This window comes from Manis pentadactyla, chromosome 6 (genome assembly GCF_030020395.1).
Source record: "Manis pentadactyla isolate mManPen7 chromosome 6, mManPen7.hap1, whole genome shotgun sequence".
In the NCBI taxonomy this organism is placed as follows: Eukaryota; Metazoa; Chordata; class Mammalia; order Pholidota; family Manidae; genus Manis; species Manis pentadactyla.
This window is the reverse complement of record NC_080024.1, coordinates 156,263,060-156,290,318: the sequence shown is the minus strand read 5'-3', so window position 1 is coordinate 156,290,318 and position 27,259 is coordinate 156,263,060. Positions and strand designations below refer to the sequence as shown.

Below are 27,259 nucleotides of genomic sequence, written 5' to 3'. Positions count from 1 at the left end.
AGTTTCAGTGAATACTTTTAGCTTTGTGGTGAAAAATGTATTTCTCAGTATGCTCCACATCACTGGAACTGTCCCCCTTACATATATCATGCCCCCCCCCCCACAGGCTCTGCTGCTGTCTCCCCACTGGTGCCATCCTGTCTCACCCTCCAGAGCGGGACCCAGTCTGGCCCTGCCTCTGCCTCATGTCTCAGTTAAGCAGTGTCCTCCTTACTGGGCCTGAAACCCGGGCACCACCCAAACATTTCTTCCATGCTGCAGGTGACTTAGGAAATGTTCCCGGTAAAGCATGTTTCCCTCCAGCTAAGCCCACTGCACACTGGAAGAACGGTTGCTGAAGCGGCAGCGAATGCCCCCAGTGTCCGGTGGCAGCCCAACAAGGCATTATCCTCACTCTTGCTCCAGACTCCCCTTTCCTGCAATGCAGCAAACCTGGGTCATTTCCTGCTTGAAGAAATCAGGGCCTCAAGTGTCATTTCGGTTTGGGACAGGCAGGTTCCCGTCCCGGCAAGCATGCCTTAGGCAGCACAGCTCTGACGCCCCTTGTTGCTGTGCCCCAGGGACCCCTGCCCCGGTCCTCAGGACTGTTGCTTTGGCCGCTTTGCTTCCAGCCCTTACATCTGTCCATTTCCCCTTCCTGTCTGACTCGCAGGAGACAGACCGGGCTGCCTGGCTTCTGCAGGAAGCCTTAGTCTGGCATCTGTCATGGACCCTGAGCCCTGAGCCACTCTGATGAACAGGGCTTGCTGGGAATACCTGCTGGTCTCATCTTCACCCAGGAACAATTTGATCAGTTGGAAGATTTGACTGGCTGCCTGTCCTGCAAAGCCTGTCTCAGTCTAATATATCATTTGGGAGCCAGAGCAGTTGATTCTTCCAAACCTGAAGGCACAGAATGAAGGGCATCTCTCTCTGTCCTTTAATTCTATTTGCAAACTGAAAAATGCCTCATCTTCCATGTAACATCTTCACAAACAGGCACAACAAACAATTCTCACCCGGGAGCCATGTGTTTATCTGATGCACGAGCTGCCTCCCAAGGGCTCCTCAGCCGGGGCTCCCAGACCCTCTTTCCAGCCACTGACGAGTTTCCCGCACTCCCCACCAGCCCCCAGACCAGTGCCAGACATGTGGGGGCCGTGTGAGTGGCGCGGGTACAGTGTGTAGTTTCTGCTAGTATGTCTGTAGACATGGTAAATGATGTGTGTGTTTGCACTTGGTTGTCCGTGTGTGTGGTGGTGGTGGGGGGTGTCAGCCTGCCTGACTCACAGTCCTGGATCTGCAGGGCAGGAAGGGTATGAAAAGCCACACAAGCTGTCAGCTTTCATTTTGTTTTAAATTACATATTAACGTTAATTGTTCCCAGACATGGATTTTTTTCCTTCAAAAGTAAGTGTTTTTCTTTGAGATTTAATGACGTGCCAGCCGCCAAAGCCCATCCGATGTGGGGAGACAGACGTCAGTCCAACTGGAGGAGGGCAGCATGACCTGAGTCCCCGTAGCAGGTGGATGTCAGGCAGTGAGTCGGACGGAGGTCTGGACGCAAAGTTCGATTCAGTGACTTAGAGAGGATCTGCCATTTCCCGAACAGCAGGCCTGTGTGGTGCCACTGCTGAAAAAGCGTGCGCTTCCGGACCCCCCACACTTATACTTCTCTGATGTCCTCCTTCTGGAAGCAGCCATAGGAGACTATTATGGTAACAACCAGAATCACTCCAGTGAACTCACAAACATACACAGGATATGTCCACATGCACGTATATTCACAAGCCTGATGATAATAAAGATGCTCCATGCTCAGGTGTAGAGACAGACAGCATGGACGACAGCAGCCAGCGGGCGTCCTCCAGGCTGTGATGTCACAGCCACTGCCACTTGGCCACAGAAGCTGTCATCAGCCCCGCTGGAAGATGAGAAGTGGGGGCCACAGAGGCCCAGGGGCCACCTAAGGTCACACGGCTGGACGCACGCTGCAGAGCAAGTCACAACTCACAGGCTGGATGCTAACTACGACCACATTCATGCCAGAATAAAGCGCACGGCAGAAACAGACACGGGATGTGTGCTTAGAAAATTGAAATTTTGTGTGAGGAGCCAGGTGGGTGTGCAAGGCTTCTGACTTGTTTTGAAATCATTGTTTTCGAAAACAGCTAAAAATATCTGATGGTGCTCAGAGAGGAGCAAAACTGAACAAATGAAAACAAATTTCCCTGGTCTTTCCTGGCAGGTTATTTTGACTTGAAATTGTGTTTCCAGAGGCTCAAGATCTCTGCAGAAGGCACCCTCACAGGCACAGGGCTTCGGCGGGGTGAGAACCAGCACCCTGCGCATGAGGGGATGGGGGGACGGGCGAGGTGTGTGCAGGCTGTGTGCGGCTGTCTGCAGAGGGCACCCTACCTCGGAGTCCTGCCTCCCTCTCTGAATCACCATCCTGGCCGGCGCTCTGGGCTAATGAGGAAGCTGGAGAAGAGAGTCTCCTGACCCACCGGGACAGGAGTCTGAGCACCCAGGCACGTGGACCACGGGTTCGCTCCAGGGGGGCCCCTGCTCTCCCCACACCGACCTGTCCATTGAGGTCTGTAATCCGACATGCCTTCCAGTCAGCAGGGGTTGCCATCCCGCCTGTCTTCCCAGGGAGTCTTCTGAACAGAGCCCCGGGCCTCCCCAGCCTTCCCCCAGTCACACTGCCGGCCTGTTTCCCTGCACTTCTGTCTTCAGCCAGCCGCTCTCATGCTCAGGAGACCTTGGTGGCTTTTGTTGACTGCAAATTAAATACACATGAGGCACCTTGCCCTGCCCCGGCACCGCCAGATGCCACGGACACGCGAACACAGGCTGGCCTGGGCCAGCCGGGGACCCGGGGACAGGGAGCAGCACACCGCGCCCAGGCATCAGGAGGCATTGCTGCATCGTACAGACTGATTCCGACCTGATCCTGCCACTCATTTCTGCTCTGAGCACGGGCATGTCACCGTATCTCTGTGAACCTCCGTTTCCTCCACTGCAAAATGGAGCAATGATCCTTATTCCACGGTCTCTTAGGCTGGAAACGATTCATGTAAAGAATCCTGCACAATGACTGCCTTGGGTATTTGCAGTGGCTAACTTCATGTGTGGGCATGACCTGGCCATGGGACGCCCAGGCACTTGACTAAGCGTTTTCCTGGGTGTGTCTGGGTCAGACTGACATTGAATCGGTGGGCTGAGTAAAGCAGACTGCCGCCCCAGGTGCTGCCTTATCCAGTCACCGAGGGGCTGAGAAGAGCAAGAAGGCGGGTCAGAGAGAGTGCCCCTATCTCCCTGATGCCTCTGGGCTGGCACAGAGGGCTCCGCCTGGGACTCACTCCGTCTCTGCTTCCGGGGCCCAGGCTCGGGACTCAGGCTGGAGCTCTGCCCCCGGCTCCCCCGGGTCTGGGCTTCTCGGCCTCCGTGACCACGCCAGCTGAGCACTCATAGTAACCCCTTCATGCGCGTGCACAGCTCCGTTTCTGGGGGAGCCCTGGTGCCTGCAGCACTGTTAGGCATGCACACAGCACTGTTGGTACAGTGTTCAGTAAGTGGCAGTTCCATGGGCCACAGAGGAAAGTGGGCCGCCGTGTGGCACAGGCCAAGGCTGCAGAATCTGACTTCCTGGAACTGCCTGTGGAGGAGTGGGGGAAATGCTGTGGGTCAAGGGACTTTAAAACCAAAGCCCCCAAATCATACCGCAGAGCATCTCCACTGGCACATGCCCTATGTTTCCCTGAAAATGCTCGTAGGCACCCCTGAAACTTCCTAGACCCCCAGATCCTTCCCACACTACCAGCCTCGTGACCCCGGGATGAGGGCTCAGTGCCCTTCCCTTTAACCCGAGGGACCCTCCTGTCCCGAAGGGCAGTTCCTGGCAGCTAGCCACCAGTTTTTGTTTATCTGGAAATGCCTTAATTTCTCCTTCATTTTTAAAGCACAGCCTTGCCAGATAGAGAACTGTTGGCTGACAGGGTTATTTTGAAATTTCAGCACTTTGAATAAAGTGTCCCACTGCCTTCTGACTTTAATGGTTTTGTTGAGAAACCAGCTATTAATCATACTGAAGATGAGCTGTGTGTGACAAGTCACATCTCTCCTGCTGCTTAAAAGAGCTCCTCTTTGTTTTGGCTTTCCCACAGTTTGATTCTGAAAAAGCTTGATTCTGATAATTTGTGTCAGTTTTTCATTGTTTAATGGAGGGGTGAATTTTTGGACACCCCTACTCTGCCATTTTCACCGATGTCACAGGTGATGTCTAGATAAGAGACTATAACACACATCCTATGATTAAGTTAGACCTCAGAGGCTGGGGTGGCATTGAGGTGCATTAATACTGTTCCTTCAAGTGCCCCCGAGCACTTTCTCTTCTTGAAGTTAACCCCATAAAGTCAAACGTGATCAAATCACATTTTGCATATTAGCATAAAAGAAAATGAGCCACGTAAGTGCACTCATGTAAGGTTTTAAAATGAGAATTTTAAACTCAGTAATACTCCTCAGGAGTGTTCTATGTGTAGGAAAAGGTAACCTGAACTTATCTTATGAGCAGGTCGTCTCTGCCCTGGCCTTCAAAAATGAGAATCGCAGCATCTCTGAATTGGAACTTTATTTATCAGGCACGCGCTGTCTCTCTGCAAGAAGAACGCGCAGGGACACCAGCACTCCCACGGCAGGTGGCTCAGCACCTCCAGAAACACCCTGGGTCTACTCCTGGTCAGGACTGCGTCCACCCCTGGTCAGCCAGTTCTATGAAAAAGCTGTGGGCATGAAAGGTAGAGGTGGAGGCAGAGTTCCCCTCTCTCCCACCACATCCACACACCCATGAGGGGCTTAGGGGTGGTTCTGAATTCGCCCAGACGTGGTGCCAGACCTCAGGCCTGAGGATACTGGATGGAAGTGCTGGCAGATTTCACCTGCAGCAATTGCAGGGGGCTGAGCGCAAAGCCATGGCAGGACGGGGGTGGCTCTCACTGCCAAGGAGGCTCCCTGGTCTGGACGTCAATGTCCCCCCAAAACTAACGTGCTGAGACCTGATCCCCAAGATGATGGTCTTGGAGGTGGGGCCTTGGGGAGGCCTGAGGTCATGAGGGCAGAGCCCCCATCAGTAGAATTAGCATCCTTACCCAGGAAGTCCCAGAGAGCCCCTTACCGCTCTGCCCTGGGGACCCGGCGAGAAGGCAGCTCTCTGTGAGCAGGAAGCGGACCCAGACACCGGATCGCCCCCACCTGGACCTCGCAGGTCCAGCCTCCAGACCACTGAGACATGAATGTGTGTTGCCGACAAGCCCCGTCTGCGGTGTTGTGTCACAGCAGCTGAGCAGAATAGGGCAGAGAACTGATCAGAGGAACCGAGTGAAGTCCTGGGAGACATGGCTGAACCAGCCACGCGAGGAACGGGTGGGGGGCAGGGAGACGGGGCAGAGCGGCCATCGGCAGCAACCCTTCTCTGCACAGACGCCTGCGTGCACTATTTCACCTGTTCATGTCCCATGTTTAGGGAGTCTCAGGGTACCTCTAGCACAGGAGTTTTTCATTTTTTAATGTTGTTTTACTATGTCATAAAATAGCAACTATACTGAAAGGAAATATTTGTCCTGAATATCATGAATATCGCCTTTGTTTCTCTGTAATCACAACTTAATTTTGAAGAATACTCAGGCATTAGGGAGGAAAATACCTATCCTGGTGAAAATACCAGGCATCAATAATTATAAAAATCAAGTGGGCATCCATCTGAGGAAGGAAATGGTAGTTATCTAAAATCAGTTTTCCTTCAGACTTCTGCTCAGGAACACTCAGAATTCTGAGCAGGATCTGAAGATACATGATGAAAATAGAGTGCAATGAAATAATTTCACATTTAATACTTGTTTTAAATATAAAGGGAGCAAATGAATCTTCTTGAACTCCTGCACCTCAGGAATACAGTACCTTTGAGAACTTTTGGGGAGCAGAGAAATTACTTGGTGAGAATCTCAATAAAGGGCTTGTGAAAGGAGGTGAATGTTTTTCAAAAAACACTAGCAAACAATGTACCAACTGAAATATACATAAGATTTTTAAAGGATAATTTTCTGTGAGAAAGAAAAACAGATTCAGCCTAAAGCTACACTGTATTTAGAGCTATAGACATACTGAGTCCAATCACTTGCACCCTGTCCTCATCGTTGTTTTTAAGCTGTGCTGATCAGCTACTTAAAATTTAGCAATTCCTATCCCACTTCATTTTGGCCAATTAAATTCAAGTCATTTTAAAGTTAGTAATTTTCTTAGGATCTGAATAGATATTCTACCAAAGCAGACCTACAGATGGCCAGCAGGCACATGAGAAGATGCTCCACGTCACGCATCATCAGGGAAATGTAAGCCAAAACAATAGTGAGACACCACCGCGCACCGGTCAGAGTGGCTGATAGCAACGAGACAAGGGATAGCAGGTGTCAGTGAGGATGTGGCAAACCGGGGCCCTCGGGCACTGCTGGCGGGAATGTGAAATGGTGCAGACGCTGTGGAGAGCAAGACGGAGGCTTCTCACAAAATTAAAAATGGAAATACCATATGACCAGTCATTTCACTTCTGTTATTTACCCCAAGAAAACAAAACACTAATTTGAAAAGATATATACGCCCTATGTGTACTGCAGCATTATTTACAACAGCCAAGATATTGAAACAGCATAGATGTGGTTCATATGTGCCATGGGATATCACTCAGCCATAAAAAAAGAATGCAATCTTGCCATTTGCAACATGGATGACAAAAAAAAATACTGTAATATTTCATTTTTATGTAGAATCTAAAAAACAAAACAAATGAACAAATAAAAAAACAGAAAGAGACTCATAAACACAAAGAATAGACTGGTAGTTACCCTAGGGGATGGGGTTGGAGGATGGGTGAAAAAGGTGGAGGAGATAAGGAGATACAAACTTCCAATTATAAAATAAGTCACAGCGATGAAAACCACAGCACAGGGAACACAGTCAGCGGCGTCGGATGGCAGCACACCTGTCGTGGTGGCGTGTATTGCTGTCAGATCCCTGTGTTGTACACCTGAAACTATATAACATTGTATGTCAACTATACCTCAATAAAAAAATAATAATACGCAGAGTGTGATCCAATTTTTCTAAAACTCCTTCTTCCCTCCAGACCTTGTTTCCATCCTGTTTATATTTATATCCAGTGGAAGATGTCTAGAATGGTATTTAGAATGGCTATTTTTTATTAATGAAATTTTGGATGAATCTTTTCTTCTTTATGACTTCTTGTAGTACTTTTCTGTCACTTTTACCAAAAAAAAGAGGAATTTATTCTTTTTAAAAATAGAGAAAAGGAAAGAAGCGTGAGAGTGAGTAGAGGAAGTGACAGTCAGGACCCAGGCGTCAGTTCCCCCCACAACTCACCCATGTTGCCGTGACAGCTCCCATAAAAATGAAACTCACTTAATTTGATGACTCTGCATGTGTCCCCCCACTTCAGGAAATGCCTTACAACATGGCGTGATTACACTCTGAAAACAGTTGCTCATACATAAGAACACTTTGAGGAACACATTTTATTTCCATTTCAAGAAAACTGGTCCAAATCACAAAATCCAGCTAGATTTCATGCAGAACACAGAGGTAGGATGATTTAAAATAACTACATTTGGTACTGAGTGGATTAATGTAAGCTCTTAATTTTTGGTTTTTGGTCTTATAAATTTACTGGTACTCATGCTAAGTGTGTACATGATATTCATGCTGAATTTATACAAGATGAGACAAACTGTAGAGAAACAGTTTACAGAACAGTTATAACAGCATCTGGTTTACTGAGATCCATGCTCAGCATTATTTATACCATAGTGTCTAGACAATGTTATTAGTAAAATAAAACTACAATGTACATAAGTTGTCTTATCCATACTATTGTGTCATCAGGAGATATTGAATTGGAAGCTTTAAGCACAGAGTACATTGCATTCATCTCTTAGAGATAATAATGTCGTTAAAAATCCAGTCACACAAATAAACAGGCACATGCTTAAAACATTGAGCTAAAAAATTCCTATGTGATGATTCTGAATATTTATTTACTCCTCTATATTTTGAGCGAACAAGATGAATGTGCAGGTGCTCTTTGCCACCAAGCTATTTTGTTTTATCCTTTTGAAGGAAAAATTATGATAATCTCTGAAATCCTTACATGTGAGTTATCAAACCCCTTCATGCTCTTTAAAACTTACACATTTCTATAGCTAACGGCTAAACAGATATTTTATGAATCTGCTTAATGTAAACAATGCAAATATAAATGATTTAAATCCCATATAAGCAAAAAAATTTTTCCAGAGCCACAGGCATTTAGACTTGTTAAGGGCCATCGACTCAACCTGAGTGTTCTCATTTCTGGCAGTGTGCTGGGAGTCCTTAAAAAAAATCCAAACCAGTTAAATCAGGTAGAAGGTGTGAAAACGTGGTCCGAGGATCAACAGCCTCAATATTGCCAAACAGCTTGTGAGAAGCGCAGATCTGGGGACTCCACCCAAATTGTGCCAAGTCAGAAATTTTGCAGGTGAGTCAAGCAATCGTGTCCTAACAGGCCCATCAGGAGAGTCCCAGGCACAGCAGAGTCTGTGAACTGGGCTCCAAGTTCAGGCCAGAGCATCAGAACCTTCTGGAGAATTCCCAGCTTGCTCAGACAGGTAGGCGACAGCACCAAAGGCAGCATTTCCACCAGCCACTTAACCGCCAGAACTGGACCAGACCCCAGAGCCCATCCTGCCATACGCAGCTCTCCTCCTCACTGAGGCAGACGCAACGCAGGAAGTTCAAGGATTGGGCCAACAATTCTCAAGAAAATTTTGGATTTCTATCCCTCAAGATCAAATCTTCAACCTCTGTGAAATAGAAGGTAGAAGACGTGATTCTTAGCAAACCCCTGTATGGAAAATAATATTTGTGTATCCATTTCTGGCATGTAAATACCCCTAAATTATAATCTGATTTAATTTCAAGACAATTATTAAGTTAATTCTTATCCATGCTGACCCTATTTTGAAACTATCTCAAAATGCAGGATCCGCTCATTAACTCAGTGCCCCCTATGTAAAGTCCTTTGTGCAGCCTGTGGGACGATACAGGTAAATAAAACACAAACAGCTAAAGAAACAACTGAATCACCTTATGGTAGTGCCCTGAGCTGCCTGACGGGAATTTATTTCTTTAGCTACAGTTACATACCAGCCAACAGTCTCTTTAGAAAAAAAATGACATGCTTTCTATTTTAAACAAAATTTTCTCATAGAGTTAGGTGGCCCTGACAAAATGTGCCAAAAAAACAGCATGTTTACTGGATTTCTTTTTTCTAACAAGATGAGAGGATTTCCACCCACTTCAGCTTCCTTGTATGTCTGCTGTTTCTGAATGGAGACTGTTTTGCCCCCCGTTACCTACAATAGCACATTAAGTGCAAGACACCTGTTGATAATTGTGCTTCTGATTCTTTTGCATGGTTGTTCTGTGCCCCAAAGCCCTCACCTATATCTCTTCTTCTCTCCTGACCAATCAGGAAGCCTGGCGCAGGCATCGGGAGGTGCCCGTGCACCTGTCCAACCTCCCTGGAGAAGTGGGCGCAGTTGGTGGCTGGGGGCCTGGGAAGACATGTCCTTCGCAGCCTGGAGCATGTCCACGAGGGCCGCCGCAGCCGCCATCGGGTCCAGCCTCATGATCCTCTGTCCCCCTAGGTGTGGCCTTGCAGAAGGCACGAGGCATGCCGGCCACAGCTGGAAAACTAGCTGGGGCACGCACGGCACCACCAGGGCCGGCACCCCGTAGAGGCCCTCAGGATGCAACATGCCATGGGCCCCTCTACCCTGCAGATCTCTGAGGGCCTGGGTCCCTTGTGAAAGCAATCTGCTCTATAGCTGCATTTCTGACACCTCACTGTCCAAAGGAGAGGTATTTATAGGGTGACAAGGAAAAAGTCTTTGGGCTGACCAGAAAATGAAGATGTGAGAGATATGGAGATCAGGCCATTCGCAAGCAGTCAACAGTGACAAAATCTGGAAGATCTCAAGTATAGTCATGGGATGGGCCTTAAGGAAGGGGCAGGGGACAATGAAGGACAGGCATTTGGGTACCAGAAACAGGGAATGAAGAGTGGTCAGAAAATCCGACACAAACAATGGATATGTTCCACAGATCCATTTTTTTTAACTACTTTCAGTGAAATATTACATGGAAATGCGAAGGCCAACTGAAGCCAAACCCTCTGGCTGAACAGAAGGGGAGGGGCCTGGAGCCACTCCCCAGGCCGGGCCCCAGCCTCTGTCACCAGCCTGTGTCTCTGCAAGCTGGGGAACTCTGAGCAGCAGGCTCTGGGCACCCAGCCAGATCATGCTCTGTGATTTCTCCATCAACTCAGTGGTGCTGTGGACGTGACAGCCCACTGCACCCGGAAGCCTTCCAGGTCCCTGCTGGCATCCCCTCCAGAAGCCAAGAGACCACGTATTTACTGCAAGCGATTCTTTCTGACCTTGATGAAGCCTCACTTCACCTTCCTCATCTGCAGCGCAGGCTGTGGTGCCCCGTGCCATGTGCCCCGTGCCACACAGACACAAATGCAGCCTTCCCCACCTCCCTGGGCCTGGGCACCCATCCTGCACTCACTCTGCTGCCTGCCATGCTGTGAAGTGCTGTGGACATGTCCACTTGGGTACATTCTACACCAGTCCCACCAGACTACTGCCCTTTGCCTGCTCTATGCCTCGTTTGTGTGATTGCCCAAAATAAGTTCACTGAACAGGGGAAGAAGAGCTTCATAGATGCACACAGGCCTTCAGAACATAAATAGTTCCAGTTTTAATCATCAACAGCCAATCTTGAATTAAGGTACTGCAGTGCATGGGGGTCACAGAAAACACATAGAACATGAAGTGCAGTCCAGCTCATAGGCACCTTGTGCATCACCACCGCTAAGAGGCTGAAGAGATGGAAAGGTGGACGCTGGCCCCCATCTGCCCCAGTGCCCTTGACTTCTCTAACTGCTGAAACGGTGGAGTTACATATACCTCAAGATATCCAGAAACGATGAGGCTTCCACCCCAAAAGTAGCATCAAAATCTTTGCTAGAGGATCAGCCCTTCCTCCCATGGTCTAAAGGGCAAACTCAGCCAATATGAAAACAGAGAGACAAAGTCCGAATGTGTCCGTGTGTCCCAAAGCTCAGAGGTTACTCGGCGCCTTCCCTTCCCAGCCGCCACGCACCAGGACAGCCCCTCCCACAGACGCTGCCCCCAGGACAGAACCCGTGTCCTCAGAAGCAGGTGCCCGAGGGCTGGGGGGAGGCACGGGGAGCGTGTCCTGGGGCCAGTGGAGGGCAAAGGCCCAGGGCCTGCCAACACTTCCAAAGGTCTTGCCAAATCGAGCAGATGCGCCCACCTCAGAATCCCAGGACAGCAGTCACAGTTGGCAGTGGACCTGCCGTGCTAGGGAGAGAGGCGGCCATCCAGAACCTGTGGCGCTTCACAGGTAAGCAAACAGCACGTCCTGCCGAATGCGTCATGACACACAGCACACGCTCCGTACAGAGCTCACCCCCAGAGGTGCAGCCCACACGCAAGGGCTGCAGGCATATTAAGTTGTTCTTCAGGCTCAACTCTTCCACTTCTAAAAGACAAAATACCAAAATACAGTGTAAATTAAAATCAGATATAATTACCATTTTGTAATCTTTTCTTTCCAAGACAACCAGTAACTCAGCATTTTAGGCCACCTACACTTACTAGTTTTCTTTTTTTTTAAAAATAAACAAGTCATTAATATCTACTTGAAAAATAACCTAATATGCATCATTTTTTAATGGCCAAGAAGAATATGATTACCTTCAATAGAAAGTTACTTACAAATTTAAAACCTGGGGGATATTTGCAACCAGCATAGATCAAAATTTACAAATTTTAGATGATTAAGTTTCCAAAGGAAGTAGCCACCCTGATATATTTACCCACTTTACATGGCTACATCGTTCATGTACATGTATTTAACAGACCCTTTTAAGCAAGAACATGGTGAAGCTGGAGGGCACATTATTTTACTCAACAGGTAATGTTGCCTCAGCAACCATTTCAGGACTTACAGGATTCTGTGGCCTCTGTGGGAAGGAATTGGAGGCTCGGATAAATTAGCCTCTGCTGCTCAGAAGCAGGCCAGCCTTGGGTTTCAGTTAACGTATCGGGATTATTGCTGCTCTGTGTCAATGCGTCTGAGACACTGAGCAAATGCAATCAGCTATAATGTCACAATTTAAAGATGAGTCACAAGAAGCTTTTAGCCTGGCACGACTCATGCACTTGAGCAGCCATCACCCCTCTCCACTCCACCTCATTATGCCTGAGCTGAAGGAGGACTTGCAGTGTGTAAATAGCAGAGAGAGGAACTCGGGTAAAAGCAAGTTATGATAGAGGCACAAGAGGTTGGGGGTCAGGAAGAGAAAGAAACGATGGTTTTTCTCCCAAGGTGTGCAGTAGAACAATCTCATTAAACGCAAAAACATCATCTAAAATATTCAGGATATGGTCCCATTGCTGAGCACACCCCTAGTCACAGGAGCAGAAGGAACCGATTCAAGATCTCTCCCAGGGGACACAGACAAGGGAGACTTTCCAACCACATCACTGTATCCGTCCGCACACAGGGGGCAACTTGTCGCTTATCCGTACGAAAGAGCAAGCACTTCAGCTCCTCAAATATTCCAGAGCCTGTCTGCCTGCATGAAAGCAAAAAGCCCAGAAAAATAGCAGCTGCCTTGGGGCGCGGAGGCAGCCAAGCCTAAGGGAAAAGTCTCTTTGAAGTTAACTGAAATACGTGGTGTTCAAACAGCCTGACTCCAGAAGCAAACAGTGTTTCTCCTTCATTCCGGCTGCTGGAAGGAAAAGCACGTGTCTGGGAGGCCCTCTTTGTTTGATGAAGAAGAGAAGGCACCTCTGAGTTGGCCGCGTTATTCATCTGTTAGGGAATCAGCCTCCCAGAAGACAGCTGCGTGGCCAAGCAAGGCACTCCTCAGACTTGCCGGGTGGCTGAAGTCCACTGCAAGTCCTTGGGGAGCTCTTCTGCCAGGAAGCTTCTTGCAGACCTTTGTAGGACATAGGCGAGCATCAGTATCAGAGCGGCTGTATGAGGAGACCATCGGACCGGAGCTCTGAATAAGAGGAACTGAATAAAATGATGACGGGCAGGAAGAACAGCCTCTCCAACCATCAGACAAAGTGGTTCACATCCACACTCAGCAAGTTTGGGGTTCCAGAGTTCTGCATGTTTTGGGGGCTATGTCTCTAGCTTCCATCAGGCCACAGCCACCGGGAGGGATGACAGGAACCCTGAGGAAGCACATCTCTGCATGATTCTTAGAAAATAGCAGTATTAGCTGCTGTAGTTTGTAATACTTTCACGCATGTGTGCAGGAATCAGAAAAGGAAAGCGAGGACATTAGCTGGTGCAGGACATTACTGTCACCGGTGCAGTCCCAGGCAGCCAGGAGGCACCTGCTCACACAGCCGCATAGCTTGTGCACAGCAAAGTGCTGGTGTTGGCAATGGTAACCCCACATCCCACAGAGCACATGAGGTGTTGCTGTCAGGATAAAATGTTTCTGCTGCTATATCCGAATAAAGTGCATAAATGTTTCCATGCAAGGGATGTGTGCTTGTCTTTAAAATACTCACATACACCTACACATACACACACCTTCTTTCCCTGCCACCAAACAGGAAAGCTCATGCCCTCCCAACCTGTCTAACAACTTTCTCCTGCTTGGTTCAGAAAGTCATTTGAACTGTTGCAAATGTAAACACTGCTTGCCAGAGGAATATGATTACTGAAAATAAATCGATGCACTGCAGAAGTTAGCATGCAAATCCTTAAATCTAGTTTTTTTTTGAGCTAAAATTTGATAGTTCACATAGCATCCTGATGTGACCCTGGTCTACATTACACAAAATCCTTTTTCAAAGAAAATTTTGCTTTTGTATCTCCCTAAAATGTATGGAAGTCTTGCAGTCTGAAATCTACTTTTCTAATATAGGATAATTTAATCTTCTCATCCCATTTTCTCATTGTAAACATGAATAAATATGAAATTGCCATAAAAACTACATTTAAAATTCAAGTCGTGATGATTTTAACCTCAAATTAACATTCCCAGAGGGAGTAATATTTGGGGTAAATGTGCATCTAACATGATTACCAATGTAAGGAGAAAAGCATTTGTGCAACATCTGCATGAATATCCATTTGCAAGGTGTGTCTTCTTCAAACATTATCTGAGCCAAATGCTTGATATGCTTTCCCCATGTGGCCTGACCATTACCTCATGTGACTTAACTGAGTTCTGGTGAGCCTTTGGCACCACAGAAATCACTTTCTACACATCATGCTCAGTGACATACAGCTAATACTTTGGCAAAGTATGTATATGACATTCTAACAACCACTTCATCCTCAAAACCTCATTCTCAGCATCCACTACTGGGATAGTCACACTTGGAACTTTGCCCTGATTTTTTTAGTTAACAAAGCCTAAGTTCACAGAATAGATTTTAACTGGCAGTGCCAAGGGTGACAGCCTGGAGGGACTGACACAGGACCCGTTGGCCTCCTGAGATAAACCTCATGGACCTCAAGACCACAGACAGATGCAGCACATCATCAGAAACCCTGAAATATGACCTGTGCAAATAAAATGATTTGAGAAAAGTACTATTCCCATCTGAAAGATGCATCTCTGTAAAAATGGCCACACAAAAACCAAATTCAAGTAAAATTTCCATTGTGTGCCCATGATCACACTTCAAAACATGTAGCTTTAATATTACCTCTTCTCTTAAAATTGAAGAATCAAAGCATGAATATTTTTTCTAAATAAATTTGCTTCAAAATGTAGATCACAAATATTCCTGGCTGTATTTTTAGGATGTTCCTTATTCCTTATTCTCTGAAGAATTGAACATCCATGGAATTCTACTACACCTTTCTTTAGAGTTATAAAACTACATAGCATTTTCTTTTGTTTTCATAGAATTTAGAAATAAAATGTAGGGATAATCTTCACCAGACGTAGAGATTTCCTAAATGGATCAAAGTTCTTTTTAACACATATGGAACTGAGCCAAGATAATATGAACCGTCGCTAGGATGGCAGGTGGCAGCCTTGCTCACTATCTCATTTCCCTCTCTCATGTGTCTGGCCCCACGTTCAGAGGCTCTGCAGTCAAGCTCTCTGCTCCACCTTTTTCACACATGAGTACAGTTGGTTGATGATGGGACATCTATTCGGCTTTTATTTTCTTTCACATCACTAAGAGGTGATTCCCTGTGCAGGTCGCACTTGAACACTTGCTTATAGGCCTTCCTGAAGTTCTCTGAGAGAAATGCATAAATGATGGGGTTCACGGAGGAATTGCTGTATGCCAGGCAGTGTGCGGTGACTCTGAAGAGGAAGGTGGCGGGGGTCAGCGGGAAGACCCCAAACTCAGCCCAGAGGTGGATGACGTGGTGCGGCAGCCAGGAGACACCAAAGACCACGACCACCACCAGCACGGTCTGCGCCGTCTGCAAGGGAGAAAGACGCCCATCAGCGACAACAGGACAACATGCAGCATTCCAGGCATGCCCGAAGCTAATATCAGCATATTCTCATGGGGTCAAAGAGACAGCACATCGGCTTTAAGCATCACCTTTACTTCGTATAATAGCTCTGTTCAAAACATCAGGACCTGCCATGACCTCCTATAGGAAGAATTGATCATCACGTGAAGCGCGTGGGGATTATGGCAGGTGCATTCTGCACTGTGGAAATAGAAATGCATAGAGATGAACGCTCTGCCCTTCATGCCTGCAATGTGCCCGAACATGCCCTGCCTGCCCCTTGCCTACAGGCTCAGAATCAAGTAGCCTCTCTTTTTCTCAGACTCTCTCAGGTTGCAATGTTTTAAAGAGTGTGTTTGAACTGCTGGAGGGAGACATGAAGCCGGAACCACTGGTCATTACTGCAAGTTTCAGACCAGGAAAGCAAAAAGTACACATGTCCCCTTATCTGACGTGGCAATGCAGCAGGAGGTCAACCTGCTGGCCCGTCTCCCTTCCCTTCTATACAGAAATAATCCTGGTAAAATAATGAGCAGGGGAGGAAGCGGGAGGAGAGAAGAGCAGAGAAGCATGAAGAGTGAGACAATCCCCGAGGCTCACGCATCTCATGTCCACGCCCCAAGGGAGAAAGGGATTCCACGGCACAGAGATCCGTTACACGCAAAGCCTTCCGTGTGCAAAGCGGGGCCATTACAGAGGGCAGCCATGCCTCCACACTGCTACAGGGCCATTCTCACACCCCCAAATGACCTTTCTGTTCCTTCCCATTAATCAGATCGACTCCTAGTATTAGAGAAAACAACACCCAGAACGCCAGCTCTTCAGGACTGATGTTAGGTAACACACCACAGCGTAAGAAGACCATCAGACCATCAAAGAGACAGGATGGAAGGCAGGAAATTTCTCACCAGCTGGAAGCAGAGAGGGTGGGGGCAAGGTGGGGACCGTTCAGGAGGGCCAGGACCTGAGGGTGCAGCTAGCCAACAAAAGGCACCATGGCCAGTGCAAAAGCCCAAAACTTACAGTAACGATGAACAGGTTGTACAACCTTTGAAAAACAACACAAAGGCCCTGAACCCCAACTTCCTGGTCTGCAGAGAGGATGACCCCCAAGATATGGTTCCCTGATTGCCTTGTCCATCCAAGCATGTAAAGCAAGTCAGGCATCGCTGTGGTGACAGGCTGTCACAGGGCGGTGGGGTAACACGGAGCTGCTCTGCCCACCCAAAAGCAAACAAACCACCCACTCATGTACGAGGGAAGCACCTGCCATCAATCCCTTTCTCTGCTAGCCTGCGAGATCCCATTCCCAGATGATGTATCAAAACAATCAGGACACGATTACACCTACAAATAAAACAGAAAACATCATCTTTTCTTCGAAGACAGTAAGAACACCTACCTTGCAAAATGAATACCCCCTGGATATTCCGTTTCATAGCGTCTGTTAGGAAAATGTTACAGAATACCAAATTTAGGGCAGAAATAGACAGCTTACTGCCTAGCCCACAAGACCCACAGCAGTATGGGATGTTTCCTAGGTAGTATTTGCTACTATGAGTGTTTGTAGTTCATTCAAAATTTACCTTTCTATTTTTAGTGACTCCACCTGTCTCAGAGCCATGAACAAGCCTCTTTTACTTGGGCTACCTGGAGTTTTGAAATGTGAATGGGTTAACAGAGAGTAAAAATATCGGGAAAGAATACTCACCAGGGACTCACATGAACTACAACATTTACCTAAGGCTCTCCCCTAAGTTCAGTAGAACACTTGTCAGCCCTGACTGTGCTGCCAGCTAAGCACCTCCCAGGATTTAGTACTTTCTCCCTGTTCATGGAGTGCACCTGCCCCCGGTGCTGACCTTCTCTTGGCGGTTCTGCAAGTTGACGCCCTGCACACAGGCTCCGGCTTTCACTGAGTCCTGCACTGTGGGCTGACCTGGGTCAACGCGACATGCGGGTGGCTGGAGACAGAAGCTGGCTTTTTCCTTCTGTCTCCCTTGCACGGATGCTCCCAGGCCTCCAGGGCTGGGGAGTCAAGAGGATGGGAGTTGACGGAGGAAAGAAGCCCATCCCTGGCTCAGCAGCGGCCTTGCTCACTCACGCCTGCCTCCCGCCAACACAGAGAACCGTGTGCCTAGAATAAGCTGGCTCCAAGTTAAAGATCTGGTCGAAATAATGTTGTACAAATCCCCAACCTGGGACTGAGGCAGATCAGGACCGAGGACAGCGCTTGGCCAAACTTCATCCAGACTTCAACCCCATGGCCCCTTGCAGTTGGCCATGGTTATTAGGGGCTGATCCAGGAATCTGCCTTTCTAAAGAGCTTAACTGGTGTTGAAGAACCACTGATGAATCACCTAAAAGCCACAACAGAAGAAAATTATCTTACCCACCCCAAAATAAGGCAAAGTGTTTTCTCAATATTGACGGTGCTCACGGCTGCACCAGGCTCTTCCTGCAGAGACTTGGAGGAGATGTTGCCCTTTCCCGTTCTGATGCCAGAATCCCCTTTGAGATGCCCCCAAGAGAGCCCTCTGCGGAGAATGCGGCGGATTTGTTTTTCATTTCCTCTACTATTATTTGCCTCGATTGGAGATGGAGTCACCCTCAGCATCTCTACACACCCAGTGTCCCTTTGTCCACAGAATCAAATGCTACCTTTGATAGAGAAAACGTCATTGTGTGAAGTCATGCACCAAATCTCTAATTCTTATAATACTTGACATTGGGTCCTTGATCAGTTTGGTTTCTTTTTGTTCCTCGTGCTGAAAGCATCTGAAAAATATTCACCTCTCTTCTTCCTATGAAATGTTCTTTTTAAGGTCATCTGAGATGTCTGTTCTTTCTTCAAAGAATTTTACTCACAATGTGTCTAATGGAACTTGTCTGGAAAGAAAAAGTGACTAAAGGATGAGAATAATAAGAAACATTTGTAATTTGTGTAGATGATGGCCAAAAAGCTCTGACCTGCTCTGAGCCGGAGGGGGGTGCCAAGAAGCCGCCCTGAAAGGACCCAGGGGTTGACAGGGCATCACGAGGGCTTCTCACGTGGCTTCCTCTTAGCAGTAACCCTCCAGTATGGATGCCTATCCCACTCTGAAGTCTCCCAGAGTTATTCCAGCATATTGGTTTAGTATCCCACTGGCCTTATGCCAGCATTTCTTCATGGCTAGCACAGCCTGAGTAAGGCATTCAGCCGACCGCAGGGTCTGTGCCGGTACGACTGCTTCTGCGGTGGAGATCCGGGCCTGCCGTGTTTGCCTCCAGACACGTGGGCTGACTGCCCGGCACTCTCAGCACGAAGGCCTGCCTCTCCGCCCGTGACCGCTGTGGGCCTGACCAGGGAGTGCCTGCGTGGAGCACACAGCTCACGGAAAGAGAAAGGTTCCTGGCCACTGGGAAGAGGAGCTGGAAACAAACGAAGTCGTAATGAGCAACCTGTCAAATCCACATCACGTCTGTCCACCACCTACCAGACTGAATACCTGTGCCGGCACCACTCTCTGTGCCAAGAACTGGGAGTGCCTGCAGTGGGCTGATCCAGGCTCTGCCCTCAGGTGAGTGCAGTCACCCTCGCTCCATCCTAGCCCCCACCTCTTACTCCCTGCCTCCCCAGGGCCTCCTCCCATCCCCCACTCCTCTCTTTAGCTGTTTCTTAGACACAGGTGCACACACACACGCACCCAGCATCACACTTTATCTGTTCTATGCAAACAAGGAGGCAATTAAATATATCAAAAGAGCAGTGACATCTGTTCAGTGGCTATTATGGTCAGAAGCTGTGCAAATGGAGGAGGAAATCTTCCCTCCCCAAAATGCTAAAACTGTGTCCTATGTTAGGAAAGACTGCATGCACACAGCATGTATAACATAACTGCCCACATATGTAATATCCATGCATATACATATCTACGTACATGCCCATACACACACACATCTCTAAAACCAAAACTGATTAAACACTTATCTTTAGATCTTTTTACTGTAAAACAGAAGTTTTTCCAGTCATTTGCTATAAGACCTATTTTCATTCTTTTAATGACTTTGTTATTCTCTGGGACTTTCATAACTTGTATCCAATACTTTGCAGATACAGAGATCAAACTAGCTATCGCACACAAATACAGCCCAGCCAGTTGAGATGTCCTACTTCATTCTTTCCTATAAACATAGACTCTTTTGCAACAATAATAAGCAGGTAACATGTACCAGTGGCACCACCTTATGAAAGTTCAGCAAGCCCCCTCCCTCCCAAGGACATTAACCTCTTCCTGCCCTGACTCCAGACGCTGGGCTCGGGGAAGAATACTTGTCTCCCCCGCCTCGCGGCAGTGCCGGCTTTCAGGCGGAGCCGGGTCCTCTTAGAATCCCGTGGGTCCGCTCCGTCCTATCCCAGGGTAGGCATAAATAACTGTCCTAGGGGAAATTATAGACAACCCTTAATGGAGTTAAATGAATCATTTTCTTGGAGATGAGAAATGTGGCTCAGAGGGAAAACTAAGAGACTAAAAAAATGGAAAAACCCCAGCCTAACAACCCATCATTGAAAACAGGAGGGAAACAGCGGCTTTTAGGGGTTACTCCACTCATACAACCTAACACTCTGTCAGCTGTTATAAAGAGGGATTCGGAAGCTTAAAATAAAACCTATACAACTGTGCGATGTCGGGACGGATCGGGGAGGGGAAGCAGTAAGACGGTGTTGCCATTCACGTCGTATGTTTTAGGTCACCCAAAAAACTACATGAATGAATTTCAAATACTAGCAAAATGTTGTGCTTTTTAACCAACTGTCTACAATTCCTTTTCACCAACTTTGGGAACAGATGTGTTTTTAGCCACTTTATTGTTTATAAACAAGAGAAGTCGAGAAGAGCTGAGGTTTATTTAAGTAGAATTTTTTAAAATAAACATTATTAAATTATAATTTCTCCAAATGATGTGTCATTCATTGATCATAATACCTATTTAGAAGAGAAAACAAGGTATTTTAAGATGTTGTGACTAATATTTGTGGGTAAAACATCTGGTTATAATCACCTCCTTAATCATATTGTTCAATAATCTCATCTTACTTACTAAGATCAGAAATTATGTAGATGTTATCTGAAAAAAGAGTTAAATAATTAATCCTGATTTGTAAAACACTTTTTCCTCAAAATGAGGAAAGGAGGATAGATACTGCTTTCCCTCTACTCAGGAGAAGGCTTGTTTAAATCAGGATTTCCCTCTGGCCGGAGAGACGACTGACATGGGGAAGAATCTCCTCCCGTCTTTGACTCTGTCCCCTGGGGCCAGTGTCAGCCTAGTCCCGGAGGAAGATGAAGGGTAGCATCTGCTCCCGGGGCTTAAGAGAGAGATAATAACAATGTTCTCGTGGAAGACAAGGAAGCCAGGGCCTTCAGGAATCATTCCAGAAGGGAAATGCAGAATAAAACGACTCCTGTTCCATGCAAATTGTGGGTGTCACAGCTCCTCACTCTCTCCCTCTCAACCTAGAGCGCGCCTCCTCGAGAGGCTCAGAATCCAAAGAGTGCGTGTTTCCTCACCTCCCCAGACCTCCATCTAAGTCTTAATGCAACTTGTGGTTACCTGAGATGCCCCCCATGAGCTGGCTCCATTTCCACCTGCATCTAAGAGGTTCATTTCAAAACTTTACACCACTGGACCTAAATTTTACATGCACTGGGTGAATGGGAGGACAATTAGGAATAAAAATAAGCTTGACAAATATAATACGCATATACTTTACCTTTTTTTTGGATGCTTCTGACTTCTTTGACATGTTCTTCAACTTTTTATGCAAATGATGAAGGACCTGGAAAACATAGACTAATAAGCCAGGTGGCCAGGACCCTGCATGCACGGTCTATTTGCACTGACAACTCTGGACATTCTGAAATGGTCGCAGCATTATTTCCAAACCATCCAAGTGGAAACACACATAAGCTGGTAATGTGCCACTGACTGTGAACCGCCAGCTGAACCCGGTCTCCCCACACTGGTCGCAGCACCTGTGTGCCCAGGGCTCTGGGGTTTCGTGCAGAAAGCCACTCTGCTACCCTGTATGCAGCCTTGCCACCGCCCGACACCTTGGTTTCCCCCACGATTCTACTTTTTAACAATTTCCAGGTCCCTACTATATGTCAGACCTGGTGTTAGATCCTAGAACCTTGGGGAGACTAGTGCCCTCCTCCATGCAACAGCAGGGAGAGAGCAGCTGGTGAAGACCAGAAATCCGCCTGGCCCCCCACGGCCACCACGCCTCCCCTCATGCCTTCTGCTGGGCGTGCAGGCTGTCTGCCCACCGGCCTCCTCCCTCTGCCTTCTGACCCTGCCCACTGGGCTGTGCTCTCAGACCACCGGCATCTGGGGTATTCAGCCTCACCGAGGACTGGTAGACCTTTTAGCAAGGTTTTATAATGAAGGCCCCTATCAGGAAGTCTCTTCCCAGAGACCCAGGCTCCGTTCACTAGAGAAGCAGTGTTTGTCTTTTCTCACAGTGTGATACTCAGGAGAAAGGACATGAAGCGCATGGGTCATTTACAGGAATTTGCAGCCTAAGCTTGACTCATACAACAGAGCCAGCCCTGCACACGGGGGCTGGAGTGCCTTCTCACATCCCGTCTGAGTGAAGGTCTAAAGGGCAGACTAGGCTCCGGGGGACAAGGCCTTTGGTTAAGCACAGCTTTCCCAGTGAGGCTGTCCAAGAACCAGAGGCCACCTTCTGGACTCCTGCCTCTGTCCAGCACGCAGCACAGAAGCAACATAACCACATTGTACTCGCTGCAATGGCCTGCTCCATTCAGCTGGACATAGCTCTTCTGGAGTGACCGGCTATTCACCAAGAAGGCAGGGATGTCTCGACCAGTCCCACCAGCCCTCTGCAGGTCAGCAGCCATCACTGGAGTGTGAGCTCCTGGCTCCGAATTCCCAGCCCCCCTAAACTACTCCCCACTCCCTGCAGCGGCTTGGCAGCCCCTTCAGGGCCAGGACTGCACCTGTCACAGTGACACCTGGGACCCTCCCGGTACACTGTCAGTGGGTCAGTTCACTGCTCTGCCACCAGAAGTTGAGGCACAAACATTGCATGTGAGGCAAAGAGAGGAGCTTCTACAGAGGCAAATGAGGAAGCCTTTCAAGGCAGAAGGAAAGGGCTGGGAATAGGACCCTGCCAGGAGAAGACAGGCCTTGGCCGGGCTCCTTGGTGGCAGCCCTTCCCCAACCACTGAGTGCAAGGGACAGAAGAACAAGGCAGAGGCAGCAAACAAGAATCAGAAAGGGGCACCTGGGGAGGAAGCCAACCCAGAAAAGGTGAACAGTACCTGCCTCATGGTGCTGACCAGGGGTCTACTCCCTCTGCCAACAGACCCAGGGCCACATCTGAATGGCTCCAAGGGCCCAAGGAAGGTTGTTGAGTGGTCAACGGAGGAAATGCCCATGTGTATTCTTCTGAGCCAAGTTTCCCTTCTGTAGACCGTACTATGAGCACATATTGACACACTATGATGCATATATTGAAATACAGTTAATGAGGTCTTGCCTTCCAAGGAGAAAGAACGTAAGTATCATGACAGGTTGCATTTCTTTGCAAGATGATGATGGCCTGGAGGCATTTCTCTATCCTTCTGTACACTTAGAGGAGTGTGTGCAGTAAAACACAAACCTGAGCCAAACATCTGTGAGGATGTGGAGGAATTTGTGTGTGTAGGAGGCTCATATCAAGAGTGCATCCTCATGGCAGACTGGAGAGGGTCCAGGACAAGAAGGCCCTGTCAGGGAAGAGAGTGAGGGGCCAGCCCTGCACACGAACAGCCCCACAGAGGCACAGAGGGCTCTGAGGCCATTCTCCCTGCTTCCCCAGGGAGTGTCAGATACAAAGAACTGTTCCTCTAAAAACTCGTAAGATTTTGGAAAGCAGAAGGTGACTCTGGAATACAATTTCCTTGTTTAAAAAGAAAGAACAAAATGCCAATCCATAGGTGCTGCACAGATTAAATTAGAGAGTGCATGCATCAGCCCCTGGGGCAAGTACAGCCAGCCTGTGTTGTACATTTGCAGAAGAATAAATGAATAAACCAGCCTCTTTCCAAAGACCTAAGCTGGTTATTGCTCAAATTCCCTATCTCTATTCTATTTCTTTACATATAATTCTTTGATTCTGGCCATTCGCTCAGATAGTATCCAACACTATTACCAACCATTCAAAGAGCTGTAACTGCATCAATGATATGGGAGGAGGCTTGCCTTAAACAATTTTTGCTGGGAAAAATACTGTGTGAATTGACTATAAGAAATTATTGTTATTTCACCTGGTTATTCACCACCCTAGAGCCACAGCCTTATCAGAAACAAAATGAGAAACAGAGAGAGATGAAGATTAAATGGTGGAAATTTCAGAACTTGGTTGCAAACATGTTTTTCTAACATGATGGAACCTGGACAAAGCATGTATGACAATGGACTTTCCCCCACGAGTCACCATCCCATGATTATTAAGCATATACTTTTAAACATAGATCAGTTGTGTTAAAAGGTTTAGGACATTTTGACCAGTGTAAAATCTTCAAGCCCACGTGTTGCTAGGAAAGAGAACGTGAGATGGCTGCGCTCTGTCGGGCTCTGCAGGGGAAGGAGGAGGCGGCGCAGGGCGCCGCCGGCAGGGGTGTCTGCAGAGCTGGGGGCTTAGCCCTGACCCGGAATCCTTTAATACTCTTCACACAGCCTTCCTGAAAAGGGCTGAAACCCATTCATCCTAAACTCTCTGCAGACTCCGGACGAGATTGCGAAGAAATACTGCTCTACTATAAAGCTAAACTTCTGGTAAGAGCCAGGTCCCCGCAGAGCGGAAAGGCTGGCCGCGCACGGACCCCTCCATGCCGGCCGAGGGCCGGGAGGGGCCGAGCTACCCTGAGGCCCTGGGGGCGCGCAGGGCAGGGCGCTGGGCGCGGGAGGACCGGCGTGAGACGCGCTCGGGGCCGTGGGCGCAAGGGCTGCGGTGGCCAGAAGGGGACGCGGCGGCGCGCCTGCGAAGGGGGCTGCGGACTTGCCGGGCATCTCCCCGACCCCCAGCAGCTTCCTCGCGGAGCCTCACACGCGCAGGCCCAAGCGGTGGAGACGAACCGCAACACGACCCGCCCAGAACGCCGCCGGGCGCGGGCGCGGGGCCGGGCTGCTGCGGGGACCCGGGAGACAGACGCCACCGGGCCCCGCCGCCCGCGCCCACCTTGGCGTAGCAGAAGCAGATGAGCAGGAGAGGCAGCAGGTAGCCGAAGACGAAGGTGCACACGACATAGGCCTTCTTGTGGCGCTCGTTGGACCACTCCTCCCAGCAGAAGGTCTGGTTGCCAATCCCCCGGTGGACGAGGCGCTGGTGGTAGGCCACGGGCGAGGCCATGGCGATGGACAGCGCCCAGATAAAGCCCATGCCCAGTAGCGCGTTGCGGGACACGCGCAGCGAGGAGCGCCGCGAGTGCACGATGGCCACGTAGCGGTCCACCGACATCGCGGCCAGGGTGAAGATGCTGACCAGCATGGAGACCGTGAAGAAGTAGTGGATGAACTTGCAGATGAAGGCGCCCAGCACCCAGGTGGGCAGCGCGTACACCGTGGCCTGGAAGGGGATGCAGAAGAGCAGGTAGGCCAGGTCGGCGACGCTCAGGTTCAGGATGAACAGGTTGGTGGTGCTGCGCGGCTTGCCCGGCTTGCTGCGCGCCAGCACGGTGATCACCAGGCTGTTGCCCAGCACGCCGAGCGCGAAGATGAGGCCGAACACCACCAGCGTGACCAAGTTCTCAACGCCGATGCCGACGAGCGGCCGGGGCTCCGGGGAGGGGGGCTCGTACCCGCTCGCGTTCCCCTCGCTGAGGTTCCCGGCGGCTGGCTCCATGGCCCGCGGGGGAGCCCGGGTCGCGCTGGGAAGGGGACCTGCGGGGAAGGAGGCTGCGGGGTCGCCGGGGGTCCCCAGAGCGAGCAGCCAGAGCGCGGGTTGAAAGCCTGAGCGTCCGGGACAGGCGCGCGGGCGGGGGGCCGCGCCACCTGGCACCGTCCTGTGCGGGCTCGCCCCGAGGTGAACCTTCCCGGGCGAGGCGGCGGCCCCGAGAGCGCGGGGTCCCCCTCCGCGAGCCACTGCCCGCTGCGCAGCCCCCGAGCCGGGAGGAGAGACCGCCCGTGCGCCGTGGGGGCGGGGGTGCCCGCGTGCGGCTGCGGCCCCGGCCCCTGCCGGCAGGCTCGCTCGCTCGGGCGGGCTCCGACTGGCACCTGTTGCTCCGGCCGCTCCTTCCCGCCGCGCTCCAGGGCCTCTGCGGGGTCCCCAGCGGCAGCAGGGCGCTCGCTCTCCCGGCGGCGGGCAGGCCGGTGCTCCGGGGCTTCTCTGTGGCAACTGAGACGTCGGGAGCGCTCAGCCCGGCCGCAATCCGCGCCCCCTGGGGGGCTCCCGTCCCCCGGAAGTCCCGGCGCGCGCGCGGACTGGCCGGGCCCTAATGGGACGGGTCGCCGCCCACCTCTTCGCGGGCCGCGAGCGCGGCGGAGCTGCCTGGGTCCCGCGAGGCGGCGGCTGCCGGACGCAGCCCGGCCCCGCGGGCGAGCCGAGCCCAGAGCGCGGGGCGGGAGGCGGGCGCGCAGGCCTCCTGCCCCGGCAGCGCCGTTCGGGCTTCTCTCTGGGTGGCTGAACGTGGGAGTGCCCCCCGCCCCGGGAGTAAACCCCGGGAGCTCATGATTGGCGCCGCTGCCTGGGGCTCTGTAGCCCCCATCCCGCCCCCTCCGTGCCCGCCGCTAGGGAGCAAGTGAGCAGGGAAGGAAAACGAACGGCCTGCCCGGGGGGGTTGTTTGCTCAACATGAAAGGGAAGGTGTCATGTTGACATCACCCGGGCGCAGATCAGTTTCGCCTTATCCTACTCATCCGAGTGACATCAGCCCGCGCACTGACACGAAATACTTGAAAATAAAAAGAGCATGGTTAATATGGTGTCCCTGTTACAAGAATACCCCACAAGAAACTGAACTTAGTATAGTGGTGTTACTCAACCTTTAGTTTAAAATTTGCCAGTTCCCGCTACAGAGCTGAAGCTGAAGTTGTCATTCATTTGCATTGTTTACATGATTTATCTCTATTCATTTTCAAAAAGGGGTACATTCCCAGCATTCTCCAAATAATGAGTGAGTCCATTATGCCAGATACAGAGCTCCTGGGAAGGGTAATACAAACGGTGCGGTGTCCCTGCGGTGCGGTGTACCTGCTCAGGAGACAGAGCTGCCTGGAGACAGCACAAGTGGGCAGAAGCAGGCACAAGGGGGAGCAAGGCGGGCCTCGCCTGGGGGAGTGGGGGAATTGCAGTCTCTCATTTCTTTTTTATTCCATCCCCTCTTTCCCTTCTGTCTCATTTCCAGAAAGATTTTGATGCAATTCAAGGAACGCTGACTATGCAGCAAGTACTTTCCCTACACTGTTTCTTTTAACACTCACAATTCCTTGCAAGGAAATTGTTGTAGCCACACACATTTCCCAGAGGATGAAACTGAGTTTATTTGCCTGAGTTATCTTGCCAAATCAAGAAGGCTCTTATGCTCCCTGCAAAGAAGATACCACCAAACTTCCTTAAATATTTTGCCTCTCGG

The 27,259-nt window shown here is 49.6% G+C and overlaps 1 protein-coding gene across 1 annotated transcript; it reads right to left on the bottom strand.

The window, feature by feature from the left end:
* Window positions 1-10,726: 10,726 nt before the first annotated feature.
* On the bottom strand, window positions 10,727-25,734 carry GALR1 (galanin receptor 1). The gene is made up of 3 exons (XM_036884299.2): window positions 24,869-25,734; window positions 21,395-21,460; window positions 10,727-15,603 (listed from the first exon to the last, which is right to left on the bottom strand). Exons 1-3 carry the CDS (start codon window positions 25,529-25,531, stop codon window positions 15,286-15,288), a joined length of 1,047 nt encoding a protein of 348 aa, XP_036740194.2. The 5' UTR covers window positions 25,532-25,734; the 3' UTR covers window positions 10,727-15,285.
* Between the last annotated feature and the right edge of the window lie 1,525 nt (window positions 25,735-27,259).

Bases quoted from the DNA above. Each gene is read 5' to 3' on its own strand.
- GALR1 (XM_036884299.2), bottom strand. From the start codon at position 25,531: ATGGAGCCAGCCGCCGGGAACCTCAGCGAGGGGAACGCGAGCGGGTAC. The intron at 21,461-24,868 runs GTGGGCGCGGGC...TATGTTTTCCAG, and splicing joins TCTGCTTCTGCTACGCCAAG to GTCCTTCATCATTTGCATAA. The intron at 15,604-21,394 runs GTAAAGTATATG...TCTCCCTTGCAG, and splicing joins CAGAAGCATCCAAAAAAAAG to ACGGCGCAGACCGTGCTGGT.